The sequence below is a fragment of the Python bivittatus genome, unplaced genomic scaffold (genome assembly GCF_059951505.1).
Source record: "Python bivittatus isolate LINGU-HERP-01145 unplaced genomic scaffold, Pbiv_v1 ctg000700_np1212, whole genome shotgun sequence".
Lineage (NCBI taxonomy): Eukaryota > Metazoa > Chordata > Lepidosauria > Squamata > Pythonidae > Python > Python bivittatus.
In genome coordinates, this window is record NW_028277098.1 from 58,117,808 (window position 1) to 58,132,272 (window position 14,465).

Genomic DNA, 14,465 nt, shown 5'->3' on the forward strand with positions numbered 1-14,465 from the left:
GCGTCATTGTTATATTTCAGGTGCTAAAAAATCTTGAATTATCAAATGCATGTTTTCTCCTAGAAAAATTGAAATGCTAATATTAGAACATTACACACATCAAACAAGACTAGAATATTAAGTAATATTTGTGCCATAGTATGTGGCAATGTAATTGGCAGTGAAACTTGATTAAATCTTCATGCAGCTAATGAGAATATGTCTGAATTAACTTTATAATTAAGATCTTAAGGTGCTTGTAATGTCATTTCCCCTTAAGATCATCATGCTACTATAGAATATACTGTATTTTCTTAATACCCTTGGGAGTAAGAGGAGTTTCTTTTTAAAGAGGTCCTTGATTCTGTTCCTCATTTTAAAAATTGGCTCATACTTAGGCATGATTCTTAAACAGGCATACGCTCTGGTGATTGTCTTAACAAATTACAGGTCATTGTTGGAATCAGCAGTAAGGTTAGAAAAAATCTAGTTTTAAAAACAGTTTGAGGGGAGGGATATAATGAATTATAGCTCAGGGTACTGTCTGTTCAGGGTAAATTAGTGGAAAAGAATAAAATATATGAAATAGAAATTGTTAGTATTTTGCTGGCTCACATTTGCATTAGATGTTTTTGGGGGGGTGTAAGGGCCATAGGGACAGAGGCCATGAAGCTATTTCACACATGCACCTTTTTCACTTCACATGGAGAATTATATGAGGAATATTAGCCTCCCCACAGCTTGGACACTGTGGCTCTAATTCAGTTGGGCAATTGTGCAGCTGCTTTTTCTATTATAGTAAATAAAACATGGAAGGCTGGCCAAACACTGCATAGGCTGCTTGGATACCAGCAAGGCATTAAGTGGGCTGGCAAACCACATTAGATATGCTGTTTGATATTTCACCAGCAGCTAATATTGATTCTGGCTTGTTCAAACCATAGTTAAAATAATCAGGGCTTAATATAAGATATAAATGTAGTCTAATTCTTTCTATCCCACGCAATGCTTCAGTTTTGTTGAATTTTAACTAAGATTCCACATTTTTATGTAGGATACTGATATCTCAAAATACATGTAGTCCTTGCTTAACAACAGTAATTAGGACGGGAATTTCTATCACTAAGCAGTGCAGTCGTAAAGCATGACGTGATTGTATTGCTTAGCAACAGCAATCCCGGCAGTCCCTGTTACCCTCATTATGTGAGGATCATGGGTTGTTAAGCAAGGACCTCCTTGCAACTTCCTGCCAGCCTCCAACAAGCAAAGTCAATGGGGAAGCCAGCAGGAAGTTACAAGTCCCAGGCAGCTTGCAAGCAGGCTGGCTGGTGGGTAAGTGGCTGCTACAGCACAAGTGCAGCAGGGCCAGGTGTGGCTGCTGCCAAGTGGGAGAGGGTATGCTGGTAGTCACTGTGGGTGGGGGGGGGGATGCTGCAGGCGCATGTGTGCTATGGAGTAGGAGATCTCATAGCCGGGTTTCTTCAGAGAAAAAGCTGCAGGAGTACGAGTGACATACCGGAGGGTCTTGCAACCTTCCCTGCCAGCTTCCCCATTGATTTTGTTTGTGGGAAGCTGGCAGGGAGGGTCACAAATGATGATCATGTGACTGTGGGACACTGCAACCTTCGTGTGAACTGGTTGCCAAGTGCTTGAATCATGATCACGTGACCATGGGTATGCTGGGATGGCCAGAACTTCAAGGACCAGTCATAAGTACCACTTGTTCGGTGCCATCATAACTTCCAACGGTCACTGAAAGAGTGGTCCTTAACAAAGGACTACTATACAATAGAACTGAAAAATTTCTTAGAAATTACTAGCCAAGAATTCTTCTCATAAGTTAATGCTTCTGGCCCAATTTATATACACTTATGATGCAACTTTTTGAAGGACGGGTGTTATTAATTTTTGCCTTATTAGGGTACAGACTGTAGGATACAGTTGGTATCCTACAGTTTTGCAGAAAGAGTTATTACTTAGTGGTTTAGAGTTGTTAACTTTTAAGGAGCCTGTAGTTTGTAAACTCAATCATGGGCACTACTTGATATTTGTTTTACAATGGATGATTAAGGAAGCCATAAGAATACTAAACATCATCTCATTGTAGTGCCTTTACAGGAAATTATGCCTTTCCAGTTTACATAATTGTTACTCTTGCAATAAGATAGTTGAAAAAAATAAATGAGTGTGAAATGAGCAATATAGTTACTTGCAAATAATCTGTGCTCATGTTGGTTTTAAACTCAAGCATGGTAATATTTGAGAATCCTATATTGCGTTTGCCAATTTCTTCAACTATTTGCAAAATACTTCTACAAATACAGAATAACAAAGTTGAAACATTTTTAATAGACTTTGTGCTGCAATTAAGAAAATGCAATTAAGAAAAAATTCACTTACTTTGAGTCACTCTTGTATGTAGGCATTTTGGGGTTATATTTACCTTTGCATATCTAATATTTCAGTGCTATAATAGTAATTATTTATTAAACTTGTATCTCAATGACTGGGTGGCTCACAGCAATCAAACAAAAAATTATAATAAAATCAGTAAAGCATAAAAGATAAAGATAAAAATGTTGTCAGGACTTCACAACAATTTGAATTAATGTATTTTTTTGAGCACTGTTAACCAGAAGATATAACACCTCTTTTGCTCTGGGTATCTGCCCTTGTGAGTTTGGAGGAATGGAATCAGTAACTTATGTTTCTTTATATTTTCCTTTATACAGAGGTATTTTTGTGACTTTTATTACAAATCTACTATGAGCCTTCCCAGAGAGGGAGCCTGATTTGAAAATTTATTATTATGAAATATAATAATATTATTGTGTTTGTGTAGTACTTATTTTGAAAAGAATTAAAGTAATTTACAAAAATGATATGAGATTCCCAAATATTACCGTGCTTGAATTATAGCCAAGATAGTGACTATATTGCACATTTCATACCCATTTGCTATTATGGAGATTAATCCAAGCATTTCCAGTAGTATAGCTAAATTCTGTTCCATCACTTACAACACATGCTACCTTCCAGTAAAGGCAAACTAATGTGTCTGGTTTGGTAGTTAATTTTATTTCTAGTGTTTCAAAAATAGCCCTTTTGTATTATGACTTGCTTTTATGAGGAAATTGTTTTGCATTTTATTAAGCAAACTACATTGATCTGACTGTAAAAAAAAGGAATGTATTTGTTATGACAATGAACATTTTGCATTAGTTCCTAGTTGTGTTGTGGATTGAAAAAAGGTGGAGATGAAAGGTTCATTTAAATAAACCTGTACAATAGAGAAAAAAACCGATTCTATGTATCTAGCTCCCTTTATTTTTTCTTGTGGTTTGTGCCACTTGTGGACCAATTCAATTGAATATTGCCTGATGGGTGCTGTTGTGCACACATACACATAATAATCATTAAAATAATAATGAAACACTGGTTAGACAATATAATCAGGATAACCCATCTCTTTATGTGATCACCTGTTTTTGTTTAAGACATTAGCAAATTAATACTGTGCCTTAGACAGACTGTGGTTACAGAACATGCTTTTTTAGTGTTATTGAGAGATTCACAGGAAACGTGACTCAATCTGGTACTGTTTACTTAATATACCTTGTGTCTTTATGTATGTATGTATGTATGTATGTATGTTTTGTTTGTTTGTTTATTTATTTATTTTTGCTTTGCAGTATCTGGAGAGGACCAAATGTGAACTGTGTTGACAGTACTGGATACACTCCATTGCATCATGCTGCTTTGAATGGGCACAAGTAAGTTTCCTGTGTTTGAAATAACGTTTTAATCAACCAGCCTATTAAAGTAGCTAAAACTAATAAACCCTATAGCACTTTGCAAGTAGCTTTCTTTAAATATCATATGTAGTAGTACGCAGCAATCATCAAGGTTATACAGCACATTATGCCATATGATTGTTAAATGGATTTTTTCAGATACGTTGATATTTTATTGACCCCTATGTGGTACCTAACCCAACATCAACTTACAGAACCCCCCTAAAAATTAAGTTCAGTAATGGTCACCAGTATGCAACCTTAACAGTGACAGCAGACATTGAACCTCTTTATTTGGTTTGAATTCAGAGAGAGTTTTATAACTTTGAGGCACTTTTAAGAACATTTTTTTAAAATATCATTATTATATAGGACATATTTATGTCTAATAAATGTACTTCCCCAGTAAGCGCATAATGAGAGAATTAAGATAGAATAACACACAGGCAAACTATTTCTCTGTTCTTCATCATCTATCCAGAAAGCTTTTCTTTAGGGAAGAGAGGCAAAAGGTTTTTCAAGATTCATTTTCTCATGCTTCTTGTACATTGGTTATAATGGGATGAGAGATTTTGAAATGCAGCTGATATTTTTAAAAAATGTTCTTAAAAGTGCCTCAAAGTTATAAAACTCTCTCTGAATTCAAACCAAATAAAGAGGTTCAATGTCTGTTGTCACTGTTAAGGTTGCATACTGCTGACCATTACTGAACTTAATTTTTAGGGGCGTTCTGTAAGTTGATGTTGGGTTAGTTACCACATAGGGGTCAATAAAATATCAACGTATCTGAAAAAATCCATTTAACAATCATATGGCATAATGTGCTGTATAACCTTGATGATTGCTGCATACTGATTTTGAAATGTCTGCAGCCCAGAGTCACTGAGAGTTGGGCGGCATATAAATTTAATAGATTATTATTGTTGTTGTTGTTATAATTATTATTCAGTTTAGATGATTTAGCAGGATTTTTGTGCTTCAAAATTTTTTGAAGTTGTAAGAATTACTTCAATCATAGAATCACAGATTCAGAAGAAACCATTAGTCCAACTCTCTGCTCAGTTAGGAATCCAGCATAAAGCATTCCCCACAACTGGGTGTCCAGCCTCTACTTGAACATATCCAACAAAGGATTCTGTTTGTTCATATTTAGTTTGTAATCAGCTAGTATTTCAAGGTCTCTTTTACAAACTCTGTTGCCAGTCAAGTCTTCATTTTTATATCTGTGCATTTGATCTTTGTTCCCTGCTTCTCTCTCTTAAAATTTAGTCTTTTGTCAGCAGCCAGCATCTTAATTTCTCAAGTTTATTTTGAATGTTAATTCTGTCTTCTCTGCTACTAGCTATCCTAGCCAATTCTATGTGATCTGTACATTTGACAAGCATTTCTGTAGCACCTCATTCAAGTCATTAATAAAAATGTTGAATACACGGCTATGGCTGAGTCTTATGGCATTCCATTTACCATTTCATTGTGATTCTTCTTAATGGGTAGCCATTAATGAACACTCAGTGTGATTTTTCAAGCCAGCAGTATATTTATTCAATTATCCTTCTTTCCAGCCCACATATAACTAGTTTGCTAATCAGAATATAATGGGCTGTTTTAACAAATGCTTTGCTGAAATCAAAACATATTAGGACTACTTTAGTAAGTCCCAACTTGAATACTTTCCACCCCCAATAGGAAAACAAAATTATTAGATTTAATGTGATGCTACATTTTTCTGAAGGCTCTGGTTTTCCTCTTTTCATGAACATGTGTTGTTTTTTGGTTTTGGTTTTTTTTTTTTTACTGAGCAGCAAATTATTTCTTGGTTACTTGCCTTTCACATCTACATCTCTTTTATTCTACACTGTAGAGCTGTTATCAATATGTTTGTCAGTCCTTAAACTGGCTGGAAAGTTGCTCTTTACTGCCATTTAGAGGCTACAAAAGAAGATTCTTTTGCTAGAGTAATGAACAGACAATGCAGCTGTGGATTCTCTGCATCCATTTTTTTAAACAAATATAATAAGTTCAGTATTTCATTTTCAGCATTTTCTGAGATTTTACTTCTCCACCATATAACACTGTTAGTAGCTAAACTCACACAGACTCTTTTAGACACACCACTCTTTTTTGTTTTTCTATTCCATTCTGTGCCCTCCCCAACACATTAGCAGTCTGGGAGAACAGGCTCTACAGCTGTTCATTTGCAGCTGTGTATTCTACATAATTTCCAGTTCATTTGCATCTATGAGAAAGAATGAGTGTTGGCTACTTATATCTTGTTATTAATAAGTTACAAAGAACTATTCCTCCTTTTAGTACTTTTTTACCCTTTAATTTGAAAAAATAGTGATCTTTGCTGATAATTTCTTCACTACTGATTAGCTCACAGTTGTTTCTGTGTTCTTAGTTTATGTAAATCCAAGTAAACAAAATATGCTGAAACAGTGAAATTAGCAGCAGTAATAAGGATAAGGTGGGGTCATAGGAACCTTTGCAAGTCTCCTGTGAAAATTGTATAAAACATCTGTTGATTAAAGTGGCTCAGATCTGCTCAGAGCTAGAGTCTGCCTGTGCTGGTCCTGTGGAGATGGCTATGGCTTGGTCTTGTCTGGTTATCTGGGCTGAGTTTGATTCGATTACTCCCAAGGAAGTGGACAGGATCCTTAGGTTAATGATTCTGTTACCTGTGTGTTAGGTTCCTGTCCCTCCTGGTTGGTTAAGGCCTCCAGAGAGGTGACATGTAGCTAGGTGACATGTAGCTGGGTCCAAGCAGTGGTAAATGCTTTTTTGTGAGAGGAGATGGGTCCACATGCCTTGAAGGAGACAATGGTTCGCCCCTTCTCAGGAAGTCAGTACTGGGCAATTTTTGCCCAATATCTAACCTTTCCTTTCTGGGGAAGACTGTTGAGAATGTGGTAGGCCTATAGCTTCAAAGGGCTCTAGAGAAAGCAAATTATCTGGACCAGTTACAATTTGGTTTCAGGCTGGGATATAGTACTGAGATGTCACTGATTGCACTTGTGGATGACCTCTAGTGGGCTTGGGATGGGGATGGTGTATCCATTTGACCTCTCAGTGGCTTTCAATACCATCAGTCATGGCATCCTTTTGGGCCGGCTGAGGTGTTGGGAGTGGGAAGTCTTGTTTTTCAGTGGTTCTCCTTCCTCCATGGTCAGTTCCAATTCGGGGAGGGGGGAGGAGAGGTCTGTCCTTAGGCCTTTGCTTTTCGAGGTGCCACAGGGCTTAACTCTCTCCTGTCTTCTATTTAACATCTTCCTGAAACCTCTGGCTGAGGTCATCTCTCGCATATGTCAGCCCGCTAGCTAGATCAAGCCAAGAACTCAACTCCACAGGAAGGCTAAAGCTACTTTTCTTGAGATTGGCTGTAATAACAGAATCTTGCAAGTCTGATTGTGCCATACCTCCTCCTCCTCCTTATAGTTCAGTGAATTAGGGAGTTGTCTGTCTGAGCCACATCCAAATATTATCTGTCTGTTGTGGATTTAAAATATGTTTCATACACACACAGCCCATTGTCTGGGTGACAGATCATGCATATTTCCAGCAAGATCATCTTCCTTACTCTCTACAGCATGGGGTCATCAGTATGCTGATGATACTCATTGTACATCTGCACCCTGGACCATCCAAGTGGTGCTGTGGAAGTGCTTTCTCAATGCCTGGAAGCTGTAAGGGTCTGGATGGAGAAAATCTGGCTTCAGTCCAACCTTGACAAGACTGAGTGACTGTTGATTTTAGAGCTCCCCATATCTAGTGATTTGCCATCTTTAATTCTGACTAGGGTTACACTTCCCCAGTCAGAGTTGGTGCACAGTCTGGAGGTCTTCCTGGACTCACAGCTCTAGCTTGAATAGCAGGTGGCAGCCATAGCTAGGAGAGCCTTTGTAAAAATGCATTTTATGTGTCAGTTAAACCTTTCCTAAATCAGGAAGCACTGCTCATGGTCACTTATGCCTTAGTCACCTCCCATTTGGACAATTGCAATGTGTTCTACATGGGACTGGCCTTGAAGAGCATTTGGAAACTTCAGCTGGTCCAGAATGCAGTGGCAGGGGCAGAAGTGGAAGCATCAGAGTACACCTATTTAACACTGATGCTTTGTGAGCTGCATTGGTTTCCAGTGGGCTTCTGGTGGAATTTAGAGTGCTGATTGTGACTTTAAAGCTCTACATGACATAGGGCCAAGTTACTTACGGGACTGCCTATCCCCAAAGCTTTCTGCCCATCCCACTACATCTGGCAAGCTGAGGACGCTCTGGGTCTCCTCAGTGAAGCAGTCTTGCTAGGTGGGACTTTGGAATTGTACCTTCTCTGTCATGGTGCTTGCCTTAAGGAACAGCTTCCTCCTGGAGATAGGGATGGCCCAACCCTGTTGATCTTCAGGAAAACAGTCAAGACGTAGCACTAGGGTCAGGATGATAATGAGGCTGGCATGATGTGTTCAATCTATGGATGTGTGTTTTATTGGGGCCTCAACATTGTCTTTTTTGCTTTAATGGTTTTTAGTAATTGCATTGTGTTTTTATTTTTGTTCACCACCCAGAGTTCCTTTAGATAGATGGGCAGCCATATTAATTTGTTAAATAAATAATCACATAATCCATATATCTAACTCATACTTGACAAAAAATATGGATGTTCATGCTTGCAAATTAGATTTAAAAACTTGTCTGCTTATAGATAGTTTGAGTAATTAAAATGCATTCTTAATGCTTGATCCTAAGCCTGTTTGTTCAGATACCTTCTACCAACTATGCTGAAAGTTACCTTCCAGTTAGTGGATTGCAGCCTTATTTTCTTTTGCCGGATAAACAATAGGCTGTTTTCACTTTCCAGTTCTTAAGGAGCCCTGATGAACATTTGAATCTGGAAATGTTTTGCAAATAGACTGTATACAAACTGATATTCTCATTAACACATGTATCCAATTTACTGTTTAGTTTTGATTATCATATCTAGAATTCTTCTAAAGTTTCATGGCATTATTCCGTCCTCAGGGATGTTGTGGAAGTTCTGTTGAGAAATGATGCATTAACCAATGTGGCTGACTGCAAAGGCTGTTATCCTCTCCATTTGGCAGCTTGGAAGGGAGATGCTGAAATAGTGAAACTGCTAATACACCAGGGACCCTCCCACACTAAAGTAAATGAGCAGGTCTGAATATGTTCCTCTTTTTATGCTCTTAATGATCTAACAAGGTTTGTTATATTATTCCCTAAGAGGGAGTTAATACAGCATCTGCAAGACTAAATTTGTTGTCTGATATCTTGCTTGAAAAACAGTTGAAAGTTAAATGCTATTATTGTTCAGCAAATTTGAAAAATTGTATCCTGAAAGCTGTATTTTTGGTTGGCCAGATTGAGAACTGTGGAAGTGAGCAATGGTTCATATACAATGGGAGGATTTTAACCATTATTTCTGCCCCCACCCCCAATTTCTTGGACAATCTGAAACTTGATGTAGTTGGTACATCAATTTATTTTTGCGGTGAAGCAAATCTAAATATCCTTATTCTCTTTTTGCCATATTTTGTAGTTACCTTATATTGCTTTACTACTTATGCTTAGCAAGCTAATCTTGTGCAGTTAACTGCAATACAGCTTTCAGATATTAATAATTAATTTACTAAAGTGCTGTGCTCAAATGAAAGAAAAACAGTAATTTTTTCTGTTATTTAAAATGCATGCCATTTGACTTGTATGATTGAGAACTCTCTCTCAAACACATGTAGTAATACACCTCGTATTACTAGTATTGATTTGGAGACCAGGGAAACTTGTACAATAGTGCTCCAAATTAAACAGGGATTGGTATACAGAAAAACAGAAATATTGGGAATACTAGCAAGTTTTCTCATGAAATTATTTCACTTACCTTTTTATATGTATGTGTGTATTTATTTATTTGCTAAGACTTCTATGCTGCTGAATTCCCATAGGCCAAAGCAGCTTACAGAATGTCAAAACACAGGATCAAAAACATGTCACATAAAACACTTAACAGACATTAAGTGCCACCCCATGGAGGTAGGCTAAACCTCCACTTCCCCAAATGCATTTCTAAGGAGCCAAGTTTTCAGAGCCTTTTGAAGTTCAATAATGTTGAGGAGCACTGGATATCCAGGAATAAGCTATACCATAGAAAGGGCATCACCAAGAATGAGCACCCCAGGGGTCTCATGTCTACATAACTTTTTTTCTTGTGGAAAGTGAAATTATTTGAAGCTATATATTCACTTCTAATAGGAAGCATTACTCATATTATACTACTACTTTAGGCCAGAATGCAACTGGACCAGGAGGACAGGCTGAACCACTTGTTCAGAATTAAAGTTAAAATTCCATCTTTATGATAGACCCATGACTATGGGGCTTATCACTTGTGATAACATATAACTTAGCAGAGTCTCTTATAAATATTCAAAGAAGTTCATTTGCTGACTAGTAATATTTTTCACTTTTGAATAGCCAGATGTACACATTAAAACATTTTTGATCATATTGTTTGGAAATCTTTTTTGGGGCTTTGCTTATTGTGCTTCTAGGGAACAGCTATGTCAATCAGTTTATTCTTGTTAACATTTTAAATTTTATAATGCCATTTGCAATTCTTTAATATATTGGAAGGGGCCATATGAAAGTGAAGGCTCTTGCAATGTGTAGATAGCATGAGACCAAATATTTATAAAATGTTATAGTGAAATGTTGAGTAGAGAACTTAAGATTTTCAGTTGAGCTTTGCATGTTGTCTTTAAAACAATATGCATGATCAACTATTGATAGCTGGAATGGCTAGTTTAATTAATTGCTTTTCATTGGAATGAAATATTGTCATGTTCTATCATTTCTCCCCTCCAGAATCACTCACTGCTTTTTTACTATATCCTGCCATTTCATCATCACATTTTCTTTTCCTCTCCTTTTTGTAGAATGCTCTTGAGATCAAAGAACTCAAAAAGTACGGCCCCTTTGACCCCTATATCAATGCCAAGGTGTGTACTTCGCTGACAGGATTTCACTATATCATTACTCCAAGTTGTATTTTTGTGCTTTCAGAAGCCTTGTCATTGAGTTCATTGATGATGCCTATTTGGGGATGGCTGTGGAGGGACTGAAAATGCAATCTCTTGAATGTGAAATGTGTATTAAGCCATCTTTGATTAGGCTGATTGGTAAAATTCTACTTCATACTTAACAAGGTCTTCCAGTGCTTTGGCTTAGTAGATTTGGGATACTTGTTGATTCCCAAATCAGCTATAACAGTCAAAAATAAGCATTTTGGTATTGTTTCCCTTTTTAATAAGAAAGGGAATAATACTGAATATGTTTATGGGATACTATCCAAAAAAAGGTATGCACTCTTAGCAATATTGAACTTCATTTCTCTAATAATGATTAGAGATAATAATAATAACTGCAGAACACAGAAAAGAATTATTTTTGTTAGTGTTTGGATGAGGACAATAATGCCTTTATTGTGTGTACGTGTGTGTATGTATGTATGTATCCATTTGTGTGCAAGTATGTATATTTTTTCTTATTTCACTAGTTGCTTTTTATATCTAGTTACTTCTTTGAATTTAGCCTATATTCTTCTGCTTCTAGCAATCCTTTATAAGAAAAATAGAAAAGCAGTTTACCAAAGCAAAATCTGAAAATACTGAAAGTGGTCTTAAATTACTGCACAGACAATCCAATAGAATATTTAGAAGTATCCTAAGTGATTCTTTTTTATAATGAAGCTCAAAAGAAATATATGTTATAGTTGGTTATTTTAATTTTTATGCCATCATATTGGAACAGCTTACATATTGATTTTTAAGGTCCAAATCAAATTGGTCTTCATCTGTATGGCTTTAAACATAAACAGATTATCAATGTTGGAAATAAATAGGGCGAATTATTTTAAATCACACGCTTTTGTAGATTCATACTACAGCGAATATAGTATGTAAATGTAGGGTAACCATTAATCTTTGATATGGTAAATGACCTTCTGTACTAAGATTCATAATGTACAAGTTCTGGTGAGGATTGCAGCAGCACTTTGCTCGCTCAGTTTTGCCATATGTCTGTGACAATTTTTGGACATTAAGGATGTTTTAGAAGCCATACTCTGTTTCTGTATTTTTCACTCTAAAATAGATCATCCCAGTGGTGAAGGCTGAAACTGAAGTGTTTAGACATTTAAATCAGAAATTGAAATAATATTTTTAAGATCATTGTAGAAAAAGACCAATTTAAATAATTTATTTTTTTTCTTTTTGAGAATTCATATATTTGTTTAAGACCCAGTTTGGTGTAGTGGTTAAGGCATCAGGCTAGAAACCAGGAGACCATAACTTCTAGTCACACCTAGGCACAAAGCCAGCTGGGTGACCCAGGGCCAGTCACTTTCCCTCAGCCCTGGGAAGGAAGTAATGGCAAACCACTTCTGAAAAACCATGCCAAGAAAACTGCAGGGACTTGTCCAGACAGTCTCCAAAAATCAGACACAATTGAACAGATTAACAAAAAAATGTTTACTGTAATAATTAAAATATTTGCACCTAAATAAAGGAGTATAATCTCTTGTCATAATGAATTTTTATTGCAGGATTTGTGTCTATATTTAGCTAGGAAATTTATGAAATTTGTGATTGCCTTGGCTTTTTCTTCACAAGTTAGAACACTAAGTAATATAATTTACTTAAATACCAAAACTGGAATCCCAAGAACTCTAAAGATAGTTCTATGTACCTGAATAGGTGTTTTTAAAAAATCCAGTTATTTTTAATTTGTGTGGCATTAAAAAAATCTGTACCATGGAAACCTTAATAGTAATAAATCAGAATCCACTGAGTGAATGTATCCCAAATTTCCAGAAACAAGAGAAAGTAGTTACTCTTGAGGATACATTTTCTCCATTAAATGAAAAATGAATGCTGTTAGGAGTGATACATTTCCATAATTATCAAACCACAATATGACCCATTGTAATATACACCTCATGATAAAAAGTTACAATTATGATCCATAAAGGGGTTGGTCTTTTAGCTGGAAAAGCAATCTTTAAGTGGTGCCAATCTGACTGAGTGCAGTTAAGTTTTAATACATTAATCATTTCAGGCAAAGATCATTAGTTTAGATTCTAAAGCACTTTATGAACCTAAAGCAAATTATGAATAGCTTGTCTATATTTAATAGATTTAGATACCATCACCTTAGTCTGTTGACTGTGTGTAGCCTTAATGGAGGGCCCCCCAAATCTAGCTGAATGTAGTTTTCAACCCCTTTCTTTGCAGTACCAGAGTTTATGCTGCTTTTTAAATGATTTCTCAGTCAGTCTGTCTTCCTTTCTGGGTGGAAACAAAAAATATGATGTGTAAGCCATCAATTTCTCTGAATATGATCTACTTATAGGGTTATAAATGAAACCTTAAAATGCCAGAAGTACACAGAAAATGTCCCTTGTGTAATATCATGAATCTAAATTGTTCTACCCTCTGCAACCTTCAGTAAAACCAACAGCCACAACAATAAGGTGCAGATCTAGAAAAGGAGTACACATCTCTGACTTACTCATCATTTTTTTTTCTACCAAGCCAGATGCCTCTGGAAATCTGGAGGAGACGATTAATATATCTTTAAATAGTATCTAAACTGGTGTCCAGCACTGTATATTTCACTGTTGGCTTCCATAAGTTAATAAAAATGTATTAAAATATATTAATATTAGCCTTCAACCCACTGCCAATTATTTGATAAAGTGGCACCAAAGACTGGCATTGGGTAAGGAAAACTTTCTTTTTACAGTATTCAGTTTTTCATATAAGAATTTCATAAACATATGATTTTACTTAGTCCTCTTTGGAGTTAACCTTTCCAAAGCCTATGACATAGACTATGGTTTTCTTTGTTTGATGAGCAGATTTATTTAGCACTGTTTTTGTTCAGTGTTTCAAGTTTTCAGAAAAAGGCCAGAATGCTAAAGTGTGTATTAGTTTTTCACAATTTTTAAGCATCACACATTTTTAAAAATCAGATGTAGCAGGTCAGATTTCCAAATAAAGAGAACCAGATAAGTTCAGAACAAGAAAAATATCTGTGGTAGACCCCCTTAACAAAATGCTGAAGAGGCAAATTAGATGAATATATGTGTACAAGGTTTCTTTCTAAGCTTTTTAAAGCTTAATATAGTTTTTAATTAATGAAGACTATTAAAATCAAATGTTACTCTAAAACTAATCCAGTCCTAAGAAGCATATTACTCTAAGCTCACTTGGAAGGATGAACAGCATAAAAATGAATAAATACTAAAATATGCTATTATAAACAATACTGTTTGTTAACCTTTCTGTGAGAACAGACAAGAAATAAGCATAACTTCATGGACTGCCTATAGAAAGAATTAAAACATATTTGAAATCTTAAAAAGTCAACACTATGTCTATCAGTTGTAGGTTATCAGCTGGGATACCCTTCTTTGAAGTTAATGTTATCCTTAGTCCAATCTTTATAGGTATTTATAGCAAACAACTTCATGTGTTCACCCCCCTGCCTTCTTGAGATACATTTTTATGGACAAAAATACTTCTGTGAGTTAGGCTGAACTTTTCCATGTACTAGATAGTTCTATTCTTGTTTGTCATTTTTGCTTGCTCTTCAGTTGCATTCTACTGTCTTTTTACGTGCGTAT

At 36.0% G+C, this 14,465-nt stretch overlaps 1 protein-coding gene across 12 annotated transcripts in view; it reads left to right on the forward strand.

Moving 5' to 3' along the window:
• Window positions 1-14,465, forward strand: part of ANKS1A (ankyrin repeat and sterile alpha motif domain containing 1A) — a 153,734-nt gene that overhangs the window by 33,712 nt on the left and 105,557 nt on the right. For 9 of the 12 annotated variants that reach the window (XM_088153153.1, XM_088153154.1, XM_088153144.1 and 6 more), the window contains exons 2-4: window positions 3,672-3,752; window positions 8,786-8,942; window positions 10,717-10,779. In XM_088153153.1, coding sequence (XP_088009279.1) covers window positions 3,672-3,752; window positions 8,786-8,942; window positions 10,717-10,779 — 301 coding nt within the window. The remainder of the gene's footprint in view (window positions 1-3,671; window positions 3,753-8,785; window positions 8,943-10,716; window positions 10,780-14,465) is intronic. The other 3 variants (XM_088153149.1, XM_088153155.1, XM_088153156.1) reach the window with 1 other exon arrangement.